This window comes from Heloderma suspectum, chromosome 1, assembly GCF_057233095.1.
Source record: "Heloderma suspectum isolate Gila_16-S chromosome 1, 16-S_ref, whole genome shotgun sequence".
Taxonomy (NCBI): Eukaryota; Metazoa; Chordata; class Lepidosauria; order Squamata; family Helodermatidae; genus Heloderma; species Heloderma suspectum.
Genome location: NC_139458.1, coordinates 114606757 through 114626108, shown reverse-complemented (window position 1 = coordinate 114626108; position 19352 = coordinate 114606757). Strand labels below are relative to the sequence as shown.

General features: G+C 40.2%; 1 protein-coding gene across 4 annotated transcripts in view; it reads right to left on the bottom strand.

Annotated features, from left to right (window-relative positions):
- SBF2 (SET binding factor 2) overlaps window positions 1–19352 on the bottom strand; it is a 388549-nt gene that overhangs the window by 168932 nt on the left and 200265 nt on the right. For all 4 annotated transcript variants that reach the window (XM_084854235.1, XM_084854251.1, XM_084854241.1 and 1 more), the window contains exon 4: window positions 1488–1601. In XM_084854235.1, coding sequence (XP_084710361.1) covers window positions 1488–1601 — 114 coding nt within the window. The remainder of the gene's footprint in view (window positions 1–1487; window positions 1602–19352) is intronic.

The window sequence follows — 19352 nt, the reverse complement described above, 5'->3', positions numbered from 1 at the left end:
TGAGCCAGTATTAATTTATTATTAAGAACATTTATATCCTGGCTTTCTACATGAATATGAGGCATCTAAGGAAGTTAGAATCCTTAACTCAGATGCAGGCCTGTCTTTCTAATGCCAGGTTGCCACGGTTTATGGCTAATGCAGTACAGAAAGTAATTGCAACTGACTCAGTGGGCTGATGCCCCTTTCCAGGCTGCTATTTTGAAACTTGTAAATAAATAAACTTGCAAATGGGAATCCTAAGTTATATGGAAAAAAGGGAGATGTAATTGGGAGCACAACTGATGTGAGGCAAAACGTCCAACCCTCCAAACACCAGTAGCTGCAGTGCGGCAGGCAGATTTTCCTCTCCTTGCCTGGGGCAGATTTTCCCCTCCTAAATGTCCTCCAGTTGGAAACCTGTTGACTTTTCCTCAGAGTAAAAAGGTAGGATATAAGTCTTAAATGAAGGGAGTGGGAGAGTAACTAACATTTGGATGAAAGAAATATGTGTTTTTTTGTTTTTGTTTTTTATATACCACATATCTCTCAGATAAAAGTTGGTGATTACAAGGCCAGCTTCTGCTGAAGCAATACAGAAAGCTAAGGCTTGTGATTAAGGAGAGGTATAGTTTTTGTTTAGCTTGAGGTATCTAGAAGTGCAGTTATTAAAATGTATTGTATGAACAATCTCAAATCCATGTGAAAGTAATAGCACCCTGGCCATCATCAGGAATAGCAGAGAGTAGCCCTGAACATTTTAGATAACCATCATTTTATTAGGTTTGTGCTGAACATTCACCCATTTCATTTTTGGAGATAAATAAGGTTCTGGGAGACGCTGAGATATTGTCTCCACTTTGTTCACCCCCTATTTTCTATCCAGCCTCTTGCTTGTTTCCTGAATCAGCTGCTGCTTCAGCACCATTATACTATATATGCAAATTATTTTGAATAAATGAATTGCTCTGAAACTTGAAGTTTTAGTTGTATATTAGTGGTCTGGAGTTCCCAGGGCAAGAACTCGGAACTTTTGGCTCTGTATGAGACTGCCCCATGTGGAGATTTGTCAGACCTCCAGTTTGGATCACCATCTCGGCAGTGAAACACTCTCAGGCTTTAGAGTGATCTTGCTCAGCTAGGTTGATCTTTGGACCCTCCTGGATAGGAACGACTGGAAAGACTTTCTATTTTGGCTGGGACCTTGCCTGAGAGACAGGCTCTTCCTGGCTCTGATGGGTTCCTCAGCTCTGACCACTAGCCTGATCCCTCAGCTCTTTCTCTCTGGCACAGCCCTGGCATTAGCTGAGTTCACAAAGGTACTTCCTCCCCAAAACTATTGTGTTCAATGGGGGAAAATGTTGATTTTATGTAGGTTATTCTCCTCATGCTGGCTAAATTTCTGTAACAATAGAGGGATGTTTTAAATTAAGAATACTTGCTACTGTTACTCATTAGAAACCAAGAAGATTTGTACATGGACAAATTATAAATGACAGGTACTTTACCCTGAAAATTTCTGGATAATCTAGTCTGGACACCAACACTAGGCTTTTGGGAGCAAACACTTCTGCAGGCTGAATCAAACCAGACTCCTCTTCTCCTTCAGTTTCTCTTGACCCCTTGAAAACAGATATACTTCAGTCAACAGATTGAAGAAGGAGGTCACTTTTAAGAAGAAATGATATGAAAAACTCAATAAATGCTACCATTAGAGATAAACGACAATACTTTTTTTAAATGAAGACTTTAGACTTCAGAACTTTAAGCCATCACAATGCAATTTGTCTTGCACAGCTCACAAGATGGCTTACAAATAAAGTAATTAAATGCAGCATCTGCATAAAATGCAGTGTTCAGTTAAAAGGTGTTAACTGATGTAGCTCTGCATATGATTTAATAATGATTTTGATCCCCCACACCCCTGCAATTTCATCCAACATCATACTATATGTATATTTGATGGACACAATATCAAGGATAGTGGATTGCAATGGCCCACTTGGAATTGGTTGAACATCCTTCCCATCCCCAATGCCCAAATCAGCTATTGCTGCCTAGACAGGAGGACTGGGAAGGCCCCAATAGCTAGTGCTATAGACCAGAATCTCAAATCCTCAGAGGTTTCCGATCCTGAACCCTTGTCCTCCAAGGAGGCTCCAGAGGTAAAAGCTCAGGAAAAGGATTTAGTCACAGAAAGGCATCATGAGAATTCCAGAAAGATTCCAAGGGTTGGCTCCCCTGCTCCAGCAGAGGTTGCCTTGCCATCTTCGGACTCTCAGAGCTCCGGCCATAAGGACTCGCATGCCACAGCCCATTCCCGCATTGCTGTAGCTTGAGGCTGCTAAAACAGGCCAGGGCCCTTTAAGAGACAAAGTCTCAGAGAGCGTAGATGTGGAGCCATCCCACCTAAAGACAGGCCCTTCTTACTTAAGGGTCAGTCTTGATTTGCTCCTTGTTAGAACAACATATAACCCTATCTATCTTCCAGCCCCAGCACCACTTGGAGCTTTCCATAGTGCTGATCTCTTCCCATCTTCATTTTATTTTATTACATTTCTATGCTGCCCAATAGCTGAAGCAGAACTGACCAAACCTGACCCCTGCTAAAGATCAGACCATAGCAGAATACAGCTATGTCATAGAGCAACATCCGAACTACAGGCTGAAATGGTACAACTACGGGTATGTGGTCAGGAGGCTGAACTTTGGAAAAGGAGACCTGGATTTTAATTTCATTGCCTTTTGACTTAATATTTTCTCCTGCTGACCTCTGAATTTTCCATTCAAAATTATTATTTCTAACAGCATGGTAATCACAAAGCACATATTGACTTGCATTGGTCATATTGACAGTGGCTCTTTTCTAACCTAGGAGCAACAATCTCTCCCAGAACCAGAAGTCAAACACACAACTTCTGTGTCCTTTTGCAGCAATCCTACCCTAAGAAGGGACTGAGATCTATCTGCCCAGTTCAAGTAGGGACTGAATTTATATCTTCCACTTCTCTATGTCTTCTACTATAAATAAATAAATAAATAAATAAATTCTGCGTGCAGTTGATCTAAATATAGGAGTATAATTTCAGGTAACCAGGGAGGGGGGAATTTCTATTAATTCTACCTCATTGCTGCAAAGTTCCTTGGCCATTTACCAGGAAAGAGGAGAATAAGGGAGCAATCCTATCTAGATAGGTGGCCGCCTCCGAACTCGGAGGCAACTGCCTATCCAAAGCAGGGCAGGAGAAACACAGGGGGATTGTTCCCTCTGCACTTCTCCTGCCCTTTTTTGGCTAGACAGCACGGAGCAGGGAAGGAAGCTGCTGTACGGTACACAGGATGGAGTACGGAGGAGTGCTGATGTGTCACACAGGGAGTTACGCTCTCCCCGCCCTGGAACGCCCCCAGCCATGCCCCTTTCCAGTTCCCGGAAAACAACATATCCTATGGCCATCTAGCCACTGTCTAGCAGCCATAGGATTGCTCGCTAAATAGCTTAAATGACACAGCTGCCTGTTGACTGGAACTGTCCATGAAGTTTATGCTGACTGAGGGATAACTATACCACTGACATACTTCATTACAGTCTTTGTAGTGCTTTCTTCAAACATTACTGGCTGTTGGACCAGGATGCCTGTTACAGTTCTAAAATTATAGTTAATTTGAGAGGTTCAACTTAAAGGACCTTTTTTCTTTAAATTTCTTTTATTGCAAACAGGAGCTTTACTGATGAAAGCGTTGCATTTTCAGGTACTTCACTGAACACAGGAGACAGATTCTCTACATGTTATTTTTTTCCAGCTGCATCTCTCTGTACGGTATGAGAAATAAAACTACCCAAGCATGTTTACTGGGATGTACTGAAATTCATAAAGATGTCAATGAAACATGTAGAAAGAGACTTTTTGTTTCACAGACACAATATAGATAAAAATATCCCTTTTATTGGACCAAAATGTTATGAAAGAATGTTCAAGTTCTTGTAATTACACTGAATTTCAGGCTAAATCCTGTTTTGTGTAACTCAGCTTGCGTATTGCAAATTCATAGCCCAGTAAAAGGTTCCAGCTCTAGGTAGAATGTTTCCCAGTTGTGAACAAAACAGCGAGCCACTTCACATGTAACAACAACCCACCATGGCTTAATTTCTTTGCTGGGTTTGTCATTGCACATCAGCTGACATTTTTTAAATGCAAGCTGCAGTGGGGGGTGCACTGTGGCTTGTTATTATGTGCAAACCCAGCCATGGAGTTTTTACCTTGTGTAAGGGATTTTGAAAGCAAGCTAATGAGAGCTTATTAGGTTTTGTTACACAGTGTCATATTTGATATAGCCATGACTTACCTTTTTCACTTGTACTAGGTAATAGGCTGCCATATGCTGTGTTATATTACTGTCAGCTATTTTTAGTGAGGGCTATTTTCTAAGGCAGGATAAACTGCTTGCTGTTGGGACCACTGATGTGTTGTGAAATAATTTATGAGCAAACACTGCACCAATGCTATTTAGTAGTACTTGCAGCTATGAATGTGTCCGAAGTGAGTCTTCTATTCTGTGAATTACCCAACCTCAAACCTTCTTCAGTTTGATATATGAAATGAACAAGTTGGTTTTATTCTTATGAACACACACAACTAAAATTAGCATGGAATTTTATATCACTTTAGGTTTCACTTAGGAAAAAAAGAGAGAAAAGCATAAAAACAGCTGGTAGAAACAGCTGCAACGAAATTGACTTCTTTTCATGCAGTCCTTCACAGGGCTTGTTATTTGCCAAGTCACTTCTCCATACAGAAAACATCTTCACATCTAAAGTTATTTCATGGAAACAGCTGGCCATCATTTCTTTTTTTAAAAAACCCAGCTTAATCCATAATTTGTTTTAATAGATTAAACTGTGAGATGAAAGGAAAGCCTATATTTCCTTTACCTGCTAACTAATCACACTGACTACTAACGTGAATTTGGATTAAACACTCTGGCACTGCTGGAGAGGAATCATACCATAGTGGGTTCTACCCTTGTTCTTTTAGTAAAATGCCAGTAGATGGCACTGGAGACTCTTTTTACTAGCCCTCCAAAAACTTCTTTCATATAGGGTTGCCCTATGACATATAAGAGTGACTTGGAATACATTTAAATTCTCTTTAACTTAGTCATTTCTTTCAACTGAGAAATCCAATAGAAACCATGCCATTTAAAAGGAAATGAAGTTGATCTGAAAGAATAAAATACTAATCTTCAAGTTCCCTTCTTGTTTTAAAGGGCAACTACAGATATAAATGTCAGCATCTTAAGAGACCTGTGCGACACAACGAAATTAGAGACATACTCTGCTACCAACAAGATCCAAATAGTACTAGAATTCTCCTACAAACAACATGCAACAGTGTGAATAAAGAGTTACAGTATCTTCACAGTACATGAACAAAAATTCTTGCACAGTTTGACAAGAAACACCACTTATTTTTAAAAGGAATTTATATACTGTCCTTCATCCCCCCCCCCAAGATCCAATGGATGTTTACATTTTTAAAAAAAGCAAAAATAATAATACAATTCACATAAAAACAAACAGAACAAAACAGTCAGTAAAACAGCAGAGATCTATAATCCTTTCTCAGTCAACAGCATTTTCCGGATTCAAATATGAAAACAAGGAGGTCATCTGATTTTACATTCACCAGAGAAGCCAGAATTTAATCTAAATGGTAATATGCTAAATTATGAAATAATATTATTTCATAATTTACCCCACCCTGCCCACTGAAGAATGCCTTCCAGTTCAAGGCGCTCTCAGTGCTGGTACACTTTTTTCTAACAAGCACACAGTCTGAACCTGCTCAGCATATACATGCATGGCCAGTGTGAAAACCAGTGGTGGGTGGATACAATTAGCATTAATTAATGTGACTGCAGAAACTGAAGAAAGATCTGTCATGATAAAGAAAACTGTGGACCTTTCACACAATAAATTTTCCTATGGAAGTGTAGGCCCATGCATAGACAATGACCAGTATGAAATGCTTGCATGGGGTAGAGGTGGGGAAGAGAAGACAACAGAAAGAGTATGATGTGACTCTCAAGTGTCCATAATGTTTCTGAGGAAAAAGGGAGAACCAAGCTAGTCTAGAGATCCTGAGGGCATCTGAAAGAAAATATCATAGCTGAGTGAAATCACCACCATTTTTTCATCTAATGGATTTGGTTAACAGCTAGAGGTTAAAAACAATTCCTGCGGCCCTGTTATGTGGTATCCTAACAAGACCATCTCCGTTCTTGCATAGAATACACATCTAATATTTGTTGTGCATGTAAAACACTTTGCAAACGTTATAATATACCCTAATGCAGGAGGAAGCAACCTTTTTGCCCCGCAGGCACATGACTATTTGGGGAGAGGCCGGTACATGTGACCATTTTTTTCAGGGCCACGGGCACATTGTTTACCCCCCCTTCTTGAATTCCCACTTTTCTTGAGCTCCCTCCTTCCTCCTCCTCCTTGTTATTCAGAGAATATTAAAATATATGTTTTTTGAATCTGTATATATTAGTATATATATCTGTATATATTAGTTCCAGACAACTTTACATTCTGTTTTGCTTTTAGTTTTTATTTTAAATCTGCAAGGGAATAAAAAACCATTAACCCAGAAAAAATTCTACACAATGTGGTCAATATTATAAGACTACGCTGTAAGATATAGTCCCTTAATATTTCATATTATTGTTTTTAAAAATGTAATTACTCACATATTTTTGCATAAAAGTGCAATAGTTGTTATTAAATGTTTCCTGTGTGTGCAAACAACTGAGCTATATTATTTTCCCTACCATCACATTTTTATACAGCTACAGTCATCAAGAAATCTACGTACAGGAAGCCTAACATTTTCTAATTTACAGTGAAAAAGAGTGCAAGCATTTCCAAATTCCAGTATTTCAACTATGTTATTCTATGTAACATTTCAATCTTTGATGCACATAAACATCATAGAATTATTTTCCTAGGAAATTTTTTAACAGCTTTCTACATGAAGAAATGAGATAAGGACATAGAAGAATCTCATTAGCTTATAGAATGCTAAAACATAGTAGAGGAGCAAATCAAATGGATCTTCTTCACAAAGCTATTACTCAGCACTTTATAAAGCAAATTGCAAAAGACCATATATGGTAATTACAGCAAACATTATTGCGCAAAGTTTATACTAGCCATAATCAAAACCAAAGGATACGTGTTCTTTCATTTGCAACATTCCTAACATTGTTTAACAAATACACAAAGTGACACAATAAACTGTAGACAATGTTCTGAGTTTCCGTTTATTGTGTATTCCCTCTCCTCTGCCAAATGATTTCTTCATAGCTTTGATAAGTTCTTTATAGCATCAACATTAATTATGAGCAGAAAGAAATGTTACTGCATAAACAATTGTATACAACTATCATCATCCACAAAGGTACAAAATAACTACACCCCATCAAAAAAAAGTTCTCTCTTAAATGCCCTACAAGGAACAATCCAAGACCTTGCATTCACAGCTAGTGACCTGATGATCATGTGCTCCCGCTAACTGAGAATGTATGTCCCCTATTAAATTAAATGCACACACACACACCTCTGGGGATTTACTTTCTAAAACATTAACTGGAGGAATTTTGTTTCTCTAGAAGCTGCCAATATTTAAAAATATTTAAAAGGATGTTGATTCACTAAAAGATGACACATGCATTTTATTTTATTAGGATATTTGGGAGCAGCTTTTGGAATTCTTATGCACTCTTTTCATATTACAATTCACTACGAGTATGCTAAAGGGCAGGTTCTTGCGTTTAACAAACCCTGGTCAGTATGTCAAACCTGCTGTTAGGAAATTACATTATTTTAATATTTTTAATTAAAATATGTAAATTATACATTTCTCGTAGTGCTTCTTGCCTTCTGTGTCCCATGCCCACTCTTAACTGTGGCAATTCCTTTCATTTCTGTATTTTAAAATAATATTCCATGGAACTAATTGTTCTGAAAAGAAACATGCAGTTTACTTTTAATATTATTGCTGTAATAGTGGAACCATCACAGAATCTCAAAACTATTTATTTTGATTTTAGGTTTTGCAGATAATCTGAAGATGTTTTTAGCATATGAAAATATGAAATTTTAGCATATAAAATAATCATTGGTCATATGATAATAATTCCACATGCCACATTTCTGGTTATGCTGGATAAGGGCCAGAACGATTCTGCTGAACATCTCCATTTGTTCCAAAACTTTCCTTCCTCAAATTTCTAAAACTCCAAGGGGAAAGGTATTACAAGGTACTGTGTTAAAAAGATGGGTACAGACAGCCATTCACCAATCATACGTAGCATCTACCCACATATTGAGGAAAAATTTACCACATTCCTGCATCCAGTCAAAACTGCAGGGGATCATCAGCATAGTAAAATGTCTCCATGTAGGATGCTACAGATGGCTTCCTACATGTCTGCATTTCCACCACAGTAAGTTAACTCAGTAAATGATCACTCCTATCCAACCATGGTCTGCTGTATATGTGCAATGTGTATATTGGCTTTATGCATCCAAATTAGAGGCGGCAATGACTTTCAAGTCTGTGTCTCCATATTTGTAATTGCATCTAGCATGGGCACTGTACATGCCCAGAGGATTTAAAGACAATTAACATCCTGTAGGGGGCCCATTGTCACTATGAGCTTTTGCAAGAGTGAAAGAGTGAGATTTGACTGGAAACGAAAAGTGGCTCACCTTAGTTCTAAGCTCTCCTTGTTTGCAGTGATTACTTGGAGAACTGACAGTACAACAACACTATCTGGCAACTATTTCACATGCTCAATGATCACAGCATGCAATTATACCACCTCATCCTTTGCTCACAGCAGCACCATAAGCCACATCACTACAGTACAGTGCCATAGAACAGCATTGCTACCACCTTTGCTGAGGTTTTCCCCTTTGGCTTAGGTGTTGACCATAAGCATATCTACTATCACTCACGCCTAACCTAGTTTAAATGGAAGGCTTGTCTGGAAGCACCCTTGCTGGCCACATGAGAAACTGCAACCATGCTGTTCAAGCTGGTGTTGTACTGAGTGACCCTGAATTCTTGTACGCTTCCATATGATTTGGAGGCACAATGCAGCCTTAGCAGACAACAGCTCAGTTTAAACAAAATGCCAAAAGATAGGTGTACACTAACTATAGTTTAGAACCCAAACCATGGTTTGAGCTTCCAAATGCACAACAAGAAAGCCATGCTTTACGGTTGCTTGTTTGCTTTTGTTTCTATCCTGTCAGCACTCAGCTTCACATATTCATGCTCAAAACACAAATGCTTGTAATTTGTTGTGATCTATTTTAAAAGTGGATAAATAAAGATTTCTTAATTTTATGAAACCACCTGCCTGAATTGTGGAAGGAAAAAAAAGTGTGGTGACCTTAGCTCCCACAAAGAGAAGATCTTTGACAACAGATATTGTCAAAATAATTCTTGGAACCAATCATGTTCAAATGCACATATAATTTTATTTTATATACCAAAAATGATAATCTTTATTCTTACAATGAAGTATAATATTTGTAAATGGGGAGGGGGGAGCTGCTGTCATCTACTGAACCACTGAATATAAAGTCATACTCTGAGAAGAATAACATCTTAGGTAGGTGAAACACTTCAGTTCTGCCAAACCCTTTACTATGCCACAATAATATGGTCCATATTGATGGTTTTAATTCTACCAATAGCTTTGTGTGCATCATATCAGATAGAATGTGAAAAATCAAAATCACGAAATGATTCTATATTCTTGCACACCAGTCTCTTCTAGGCAATTCCTTATGCTTACCTCTTAATGCTTATTATGTCTCACTAGAGCAATACAACAATGGAACCAATTATCTAGGGAGGTAGTGGGCTCTCCGACACTGGAGGCATTCAAGATGAGGCTGGACAGCCATCGGTCAGGGATGCTCTGACTTGGATTCCTGCGTTGAGCAGGAGGTTGGACTCGGTGGCCTTGTAGGCCCCTTCCAACCCTACTATTCTTTGATTAATATTTTTTCTACTGGGAAAAGTTTATGAAATTTAAATGCAAGAGATGTAGCCTAAACAGGAGCAGCTAATTTTAGATTTTAAAATACTAGATTATCCAGCAGGTTTTGTTCTCATACAATTAAAATAATATAACTTAGATTCTATGTTTATACAAAACATGTAGATAGGACTGATATAGATCACAATCTGACTCTTTAGCCTTTAAAACTCTAAACAGCTTAGGAACCTGTGTACTATAATATCTACCTTTCCCACTATGTTCCTCCGTGAGCGCTTTGTTCAGTATCTGAGGCTCTGTTGCAGATTCCTCCGCTGCGGAACAGCAGCCCCTCTAAGGACCACAGCCTTTTGGAATGTTCTCCACAGGGAGACCCATTTGGAAAAAACACAAAATATGTTTAAATGCCAAGTGAAAACCCGCCAACTGGACTAGTCTGACAGGCACAAGAGGCAGGGCCTTTTCAGTGATGGCCCCATTTTTGTGGAATTTCCTCCCTCAAGAGGTATGCTTCAGTCCCTCCATGTTTACTTTTAGGTGGGGCTTAAAGACATTTTTATTTATGTCAACCTTTAGTTACAGGGTAGGCTCGATTTTTTCACATGCCAGCAAGGTTATGCTCAAAATCCTACAAGCTAGGCTTCAGCACTATGTGAACCGAGAACTACCGAAAGTACAAGCTGGGTTCTGAAGAGGTAGAGGATCAAATCGCCAACATTTACTGGATCATGGAGAAAGCAAGAAACTTCCAGAAAAACATCTATTTCTGCTTCGTTGACTACGCTAAAGCCTTTGATTGTGTGGATCAGAACAAACTCAGGCAAATTCTGAAAGAGATGGGGGTACCAGACCACCTTACATGTCTCCTGAGAAACCTGTATGAGGGTCAAGAAGCAACAGTAAGAACCAGACATGGAACAACCGGTCGGTTCAAAATTGGGAAAGGAGTACGACAAGGCTGCATATTGTCGCCCTGCTTATTTAACTTATATGCAGAGTACATCATGAGAAACGCCGGGTTGGATGAATCACAGGTGGGAATTAAGATTGCTGGGAGAATTATCAACAGCCTCAGATACGCAGACGATACCACCCTAATGGCAGAAAGCGAAGAGGATCTAAAGAGCCTCTTGTTGAGGGTGAAAGTGGAGAGTGCAGAAGCTGGTTTGAAACTCAACATTAAAAAAACAAAGATCATGGCATCTGGCCCCATCACTTCCTGGCATATAGAAGGGGAAGAAATGGAAGCAGTGACAGATTTTATTTTGCTGGGCTCCAAGATCACCACAGACGGTGACTGTAGCCATGAAATTAAAAGACGCTTGCTCCTTGGGAGGAAAGCTATGGCCACCTAGACAGCATAGTCAGAAGCAGAGACATCACCTTGCCAACAAAGGTCCGCATAATCAAAGCTATGGTTTTCCCAGTAGTAACGTATGGCTGTGAGAGCTGGACTATAAGGAAGGCTGAGCGCCGAAGAATTGATGCTTTCCAACTGTGGTGCTGGAGAAGACTCTTACGAGTCCCTTGGACTGCAAGGACATCAAATCAGTCAATCCTAAAGGAAATCAACCCTGACTGCTCATTGGAAGGACAGATACTGAAGCTGAAGCTCAAATACTTTGGCCACCAAATGCGAAGAGAAAAGTCACTGGAAAAGACCCTGATGCTGGGAAGGATTGAAGGCAAAAGGAGAAGGGGACGGCAGAGGATGAGATGGCTAGATAGCATCAGCGATGCAATGAATATGAACTTGAGCACACTCCGGGAGAGAGCAGAGGACAGGAAGGCCTGGCATGCTATGGTCCATGGGGTCACGAAGAGTCAGACACGACTTAACGACTGAACAACAACAGGCTCGATTTTAAACTGTTACTGCGCTTGTGTTGAATTGTTTCAGATGTCTGTTCTTGGGATTGCTCATTAAAAGTGTTCTATACTGTTCTTTTAGTGTTAATATTTTAGACATAAGATGTTATTTTAAAACGTCTTCATTGTGACTGCATGCTTGGGAAAACTTTATGTTTTGAAAGGTGACATAGAAATTCATGAAATAAATAGAGAAATACATTTTATTTTATATTATTTATTTTAAAACTCTGGTTTTTTAGAGAGGCCTTTGGTGTGGACTAAATGCTGTTTAATTGTTTATTCTTCTCTCCTACTTTTGTGGTGGATAATTATTTCTCCTAGTGATTTAGTGGAGGATGATTTCTTCTTGGGATCTGCTGTTGCATTGTTTTTTATGGCTTTGATCCAGAGCTCCCATGAGCAGAACTCCGGTCACGTGAACTCTGCTCACTGAAGGGTGAGGGGAAGCAATTTTTGCCAGTTACTCCTTCCCCCTTCAGCCCCCTAAATATTTGCTCCAAAGGGCTGTAGTACCCTCTGTAACAGAATGGAAGATTGCATGGGGAAGGGGTGTGTGTGCAAAAAACACCTACACTTCCTCTAGAGGGAGACTCTACTTGATAGCATTGACTTCCATAAACAGAAAGAGCCCTTTGGTTTGCAGAAGGGCAACTTGAGATGCACCCCATTAAATTTTCCTATTTTATTGTGATTTGTAGTTTGATTGTATTGTTGTAATTTTAGTCTATGTTGTAAGCTGCACTGGCTTATATTTGAAGACGAGTGGGGTGTGTGTGTGTGTGTGTGTGTGTGTGTGTTTACAACAAACATTGATGTCTAAAACGGAAAAGCAGGACCCATTTTTCTAAAAACTTCCCTTTATACAACTGTATGAAGTTCTTGCTAAGCTTTTAACTCCAAAACTACTTTGCATTTTTATAAAAGCTATTTATAAATGCTATTAATAAAATCTTTCTAAGCACATTTGGAGCACATATTATAACATACTTAGTAAGAATTTGATTAAGAAATCTAATGTGATAAAGTAATCAAAGACATTCCTAGAAAAATGAAAGCTAGAAAAATATACAACTAGAGGTATTACCAATGTACCATTATCAGAAGTCACAGCGTAAGGGGATAATTAGTTCGAACACATGACTTTTAAACTACTTCATATCTTAAGTACTAACAGTATATGCATTCTCTCTGAACACACAGTGTAAAGTTGGAAGCCCATGGCCTATTAATCTTTCAAGTTCGGTTTAGAAATACATATTATCTCACACAGAAGACCAGTACAATGCTTCACGTGCAAAAATATTAATAAAGGAAATTTATTTGAATATTATGAATGGTTACATGCATCATTCCAGTCACAGAGGCAATAGCCTAACTCTACCCCTTTTAATCAGATAGAGCACCTCTATAAATCATCCTCCAAGAATTGGGTCCAGAAGCTAGTCTAATACTGAAAGAAGCAGCAACATGCTCTGCTCATACAACTGAAAGTTCAGATTGCACAGTCAGATTTTTTTTCTATAAAAGCCAAAGTAGTTAAATCAAATAGAGTAATTTTAATTACTTGTTTTTTAAGGTTTAATTTCTATACAAGACAAGAGCATATGAAGAAGAGCTGGGTCAGGCAAGTACATTTGGGAATGCCAAATTAGTGCATACCTGGACATGTTAAAAGAAGAGCAGAATTATTTTGAATGGTAGTATTCTGCTTATATAGCAGGAGTGAGCAACTTTTTAGGCTCTGAGGCCTGCATGTGGCTTGGAGACACATATACACACACACACACCCCTCTCCTAATCCAGATTGCTGAAATAGGGGAGAGGTTAAAGCCATCTTCTCCATCCCAGCTTTCCTGCTAATGATTGCTGGAAAGAGGGAGAGGCATTAACTACACTTCCTCCAAGTGATCCTGGTGGGAAACAGGCATGCAAGAACAAATCTCCTTGTGCACCTGTTTCCTAGCAGAAATGCAGGGAAACTGAGCACACAAAGAGAGCCACCCACGTGCAGCTCTTTCCCAGCAAGAAAGGGCTACGGCCTGCCCACCAAACAGCTGTTGGTGGGCTGGCAGGAGCCTGATTCTGCAGGGAAACAGGGTGTGTGGTTTATCTGCAGAACTGATTCTAATGGGACAGCAGCAGCATGAGAGGGGTAATTACGGGCAGGGGCCAGGGCACTTGTAGCAGGCCATGCATATGGCCCATGGGCCACATGTTGCCCACATCTGTTCTATAGCTTAAAATGATTTATAACATCTAATGCTATTATCCTTTAAGAAAATACTATTAAACTAAGGAATACGACACGGCTAGCATTGTCACATAAAAACTTAGTATTGGGGATGAATATGAAGTATTTAAAGGTACCAGCTAGGCTCAAACTACACATTGATCTAATTTCAACATATCACTAAGGTTTGGTACTGCATGCATGAGCCTCAGGCTTGTATGTTTCCCTCCCTTCCCATCCCTCCTCTGGTGTGGCCACAAGGAGGTCAGAAACTTTGACTTCTGTTTTCAATTAACCCTGGTTTAGCCTTATGTCCGAACAAGAAACTGTGGTTATTTTTAATGATGATTTGGGGCAGCCTTCCCAATCTAGTGCCCTTCAGATGTGCTGGACTACAACTCCCATCAGCCCCAGCCAGCACTGCCATGTATTCCAACACATTTGGAAGTCACCAGGTTGGGGAAGGCTGTCTTAGGGAAACAAGCCAGGATTGTAAACCATGTTTTGAAATTGGTTCCCTAAACCATAGTTAATTAAAAACAGAAACAAAAGCTTCCAATCACCTCTTTGTGGAAGGGACAGGAAGGGAGGGGAGGAGATCACAAGCCTGATCACAAGCCTTTAGCCTAGTGATATGTCCAAATGAGGCCACCCAATTTCAGCGATTCTTCTGTCAGCAAAATTTTATCCTTTTTTTCTTTAAAAAAAAGAAAGAAATTAGCTTGGCACACTGCATTTTAATGGAAGAAGGGCTGGCAAGGAGAAGCTCCTTCAGCCATTCTTTAGCTTAAAATAGTTTAACCTACTTTTTCATGCTTGGAGTAAAAAAACATGGAGAAGAAGTGGGGACATCCATATCTTTTCCTCCATTAGTTAAAAAGTGGCTTGGGAAGGGTAATTTTGAGCTGAGAACTGACTAGAGGCAAAAGACAAAATGCATGGTCAATCATGCTGATCTGGAGGTGGCGGTGGAATCCAAAATCCATAGTATGGCAATAGCTTTATTGGGACCAACCAAAATGTCAAAAATAGCAAGCAAGTTTTCAGGTTCCCCAGAACTGTTGTCAGCAAGATGTTAAGCAAAATGGGAGGGGGCGGGAGCTGGCATGATGTTAAAAGCTATGATGTATGAGATAGAAACTATCTTAAGATGGATTCCAGGTAGGTATATTGTTGTTTATGACACAGTGGCAGCTAGGCCATATTGCACCATACACCGACTTTGTAAATACAGGAGAATTATTTCACCAGTGACATGATGCCAATAATTCAAACTATCTTAAAAAGAGACAGGCAGCCAATAGAGCTCAGGAACCCAAATAAAGCTTGTAGATCAATATTGCACACAGAACTGAGGCTAAGCTCTGAGCAGGGAACTGGGTAAGTAGAAAAGTCTGTCATACACTTGAGAATCATGGAGAACACTACAAGGCGTGCACATGGATGGATTCCAGGAATTTTTGTGTAGAATCAGATTAGCCTCTTAAACAGATTTTCAGGCTGCACCAAGGGCTGTTGGGAGAAAAACTAAAATGGTTGATCCCCCATTTTTTGAAAATATAACATTTATCAGCTACTTGCATCTGCCTACAGCCCTAATTGGAACTCACAGGACCCTTGAGAGGCAGAGAAGTAAAGAGAAATGCAGTAGTCATTATATTAGCAAAGTTGGAGATTAATTTTACGTGGTCACTAGGTAATAGGTCAATAGAAGCCAAACTGGGTAGAAAGAGTTAAGCAGCCTCTGCCTGTGTACCTGTCTTCTCAGGATAAGAGTTTAAATCAGACTTTGTTCTACAAATAGTGGAGGAGGAGGAGGAGGAGGAAGGCAAGGCAAAGAGCAAGGTTCCCCATCCCCAAATCTACGATTTTGCAGCATACCTTGAAAATCCTCCTCTTCAGCAGAGACCCATTCCTCCTGTCTCTCCTAGGTCTATTTTGGTGCCCAGTTTGTCTAGGTGTAGGACACGCACTTTACTAGTAGAATTACTGATGATGCTTAAGTATTTATGCAATGTAACAACCGGCCGATGCGCAGTTTTCCTTCGAGGTATGTAAGGATGTTACTTATTGGTCATAATCTATCTACCATATTTCTGGACATAGATAAACATACAGCAAGAGAATATTGCTAGCCATTCTAGCCATCTTTGTACAACATGCAGACAAAGGAGCATAAGTACAGGTGAAATGGTGATGAGATGGAAATCGGCCATTCTAGCACCCCTGTGGGAATACCTCCCCCATGAAGACACCTCCTCCCTCAACTGACACCTCCAGCAGCCGTTCCAGCAGGGTGTACAGCGAAAAATGTGAGGGGAAACAGGGCTGTTCCACTAGCCCTGCTGAAAGGCTCCCCCCCCCCCCGTCTTCCCTTCCCATCCCTTTTTCTTTGTGCGTTGTATCTTTTTAGATTGTAATCCTGCAGACAAGGATTGTCTTGTTTTGTTAATTGCATGTAGGCCGCTCTGGAAGGCTTTTAGGTCGAGGAGCAGAATAAAAATATTTTAAATACAAAATACAAAAGTGTCATTTTCTAAAACAGATTTTATCATCCCAAAGTAAATTGCTGCTGCTGCTGACTACGAAGAACTAATACATGGTAGCGATCATGTAAGTTGCATGTTCCCCTTCGTGGATCACTGCCTTGTTGTGGCGAAGGGGCTTGCGTAACTCAGTGAAGCCATAAGCTATGCCGTGCAGGGCCACCCAAGACGGACAGGTCATGGCGGAGAGTTCTGACAAAATGTGGTCCACTGGAGAAGGAAATGGCAACCCACTCCAGTATTCTTGCCAAGAAAACCCCATGGAAAGTATCACAAGGCTAAAAGAGATGATGCCAGAAGATGAGCCCCTCAGGTCGGAAGGTGTCCAATATACTACTGGGGAAGAGCAGAGGGAATTTCCAAGTAGCGCCAGAAAGAGTGAAGCGGCTGGGCCAAAGCCGAAAGTACACTCAGCTGTGGATGTGTTTGGTGGTGAAAAGGAAATCCAATGCTGTAAAGAACAATATTGTTTAGGAACCTGGAATGTCAGATCAATGAATCAAGGTAAGCTGGAGGTGGTCAAACATGAGATGGCAAGACAACTTGGGAATCAGCGAACTAAAATGGACAAGCATGGGTGAATTTAATTCAGGTGACCATCATATCTACTATTGTGGGCAAGAATCCCTTAGAAGAAATGGAGTAGCACTCATAGTCAACAAAAGGGTGGGAAAAGCAGTACTGGGGTACAATCTTAAAAATGATAGAATGATCTCAGTACGAATCCAAGGCAAACCATTCAACATCACAGTAATTCAAGTCTATGCCCTGATGCCGAAGAAGCTGAGGTTGATCGGTTCTATGAAGACCTACAACACCTTCTAGAACTAACACCAAACAAAGATGTCCTCTTCATCATAGGGGATTGGAATGCTAAAGTAGGAAGTCAAGAAAACTCCGGGATAACAGGCAGGCATGACCTTGGTGTACAAAATGAAGCAGGACCAAGGCTAATAGAGTTTTGCCAAGAGAACACGCTGATCATAGCAAACACTCTTTTCCAACAGCACAAGAGTTTACGACTCTACACATGGACATCACCAGATGGTCAATATCGAAATCAGATTGATTATGTCCTTTGCAGCCAAAGATGGAGAAGCTCTATACAGTCAGTAAAAACAAGACCTGGAGCTGACTGTGGCTCAGATCATGAACTTCTTGTTGCAAAATTTCGGCTTAAATTGAAGAACGTAGGGAAAACCACTAAACCATTCAGGTATGACCTACATCATATCCCTTATGAATATACAGTGGAGGTGAGGAATAGATTTAAGGGATTAGACCTGATAGACAGAGTGCCTGAGGAACTATGGACGGAGGTCCGTAACATTGTTCAGGAGGCAGCAACTCAATCCATCCCAAAGAAAAAGAAATGCAAGAAAGCCAAGTGGCTGTCTGATGAGGCTTTACAAGTAGCTGAATAAAGAAGGGAAGTGAAAAGCAAGGGAGAAAGGGGAAGATATATCCAAATGAATGCAGAGTTCCAGAGAATAGCAAGGAGAGACAAGAAGGCCTTCTTAAATGAAGAACGCAAAGAAATCGAGGAAAACAACAGAATGGGAAAGACTAGAGATCTCTTCAAGAAAATTGGAGATCTCAAGGGAACGTTTTGTGCAAAGACGGGCATGATAAAGGACAAAGAAGGCAGGGCCCAAACAGAAGCAGATGAGATTAAGAAGAGGTGGAAAGAATACTCAGAAGAACTATACAGGAAAGATCTGAATGTCCCTGATAGCCATGATAGTGCGGTCACTGAACTTGAGCCGGACATCCTCGAGAGTGAAGTCAAGTGGGCCTTAGGAAGCATTAGTAACAACAAAGCTAGCAGAGACGACAGTATTCCAGCTGAGCTATTTAAAATCCTAAAAGATGATGCTGTTAAAGTGCTGCACTCAATATGCCAACAAATTTGGAACACTCAACAATGGCCGCAAGACTGGAAAAGATCAGTTTACATTCCAATTCCAAAGAAGGGCAATGCCAAAGAGTGTTCAAACTACTGCACAATTGCGCTCATTTCACATGCCAGCAAGGTGATGCTCAAAATCCTACAAGCTAGGCTTCAGCAGTATGCAAACCGAGAACTACCGGATGTACAAGCTGGGTTTCGAAGAGGCAGAGGAACTAGAGATCAAATCGCCAACTTTCGCTGCATCATGGAGAAAGCAAGAAACTTCCAGAAAAATGTCTATTTCTGCTTCGTTGACTACGCTAAAGCCTTTGATTGTGTGGATCACAGCAAACTGTGGCAAATTCTTAAAGTGATGGGAGTACCAGACCACCTTACCCGTCTCCTGAGAAACCTGTACGAGGGTCAAGAAGCAACAGTAAGAACCAGACATGGAACAACCGAGTGGTTCAAAATTGGGAAAGGAGTACGACAAGGCTGCATATTGTCACCCTGCTTATTTAACTTATATGCAGAGTACATCATGAGAAATGCCAGGTTGGATGAATCAGAGGTTGGAATTAAGATTGCTGGGAGAATTATCAACAACCTCCGATATGCAGACGATATCACCCTAATGGCAGAAAGCGAAGAGGATCTAAAGAGCCTCTTGTTGAGAGTGAAAGAGGAGAGTGCAAAAGCTGGTTTGAAACTCAACATTAAAAAAACTAAGATCATGGCATCTGGCCCCATCACT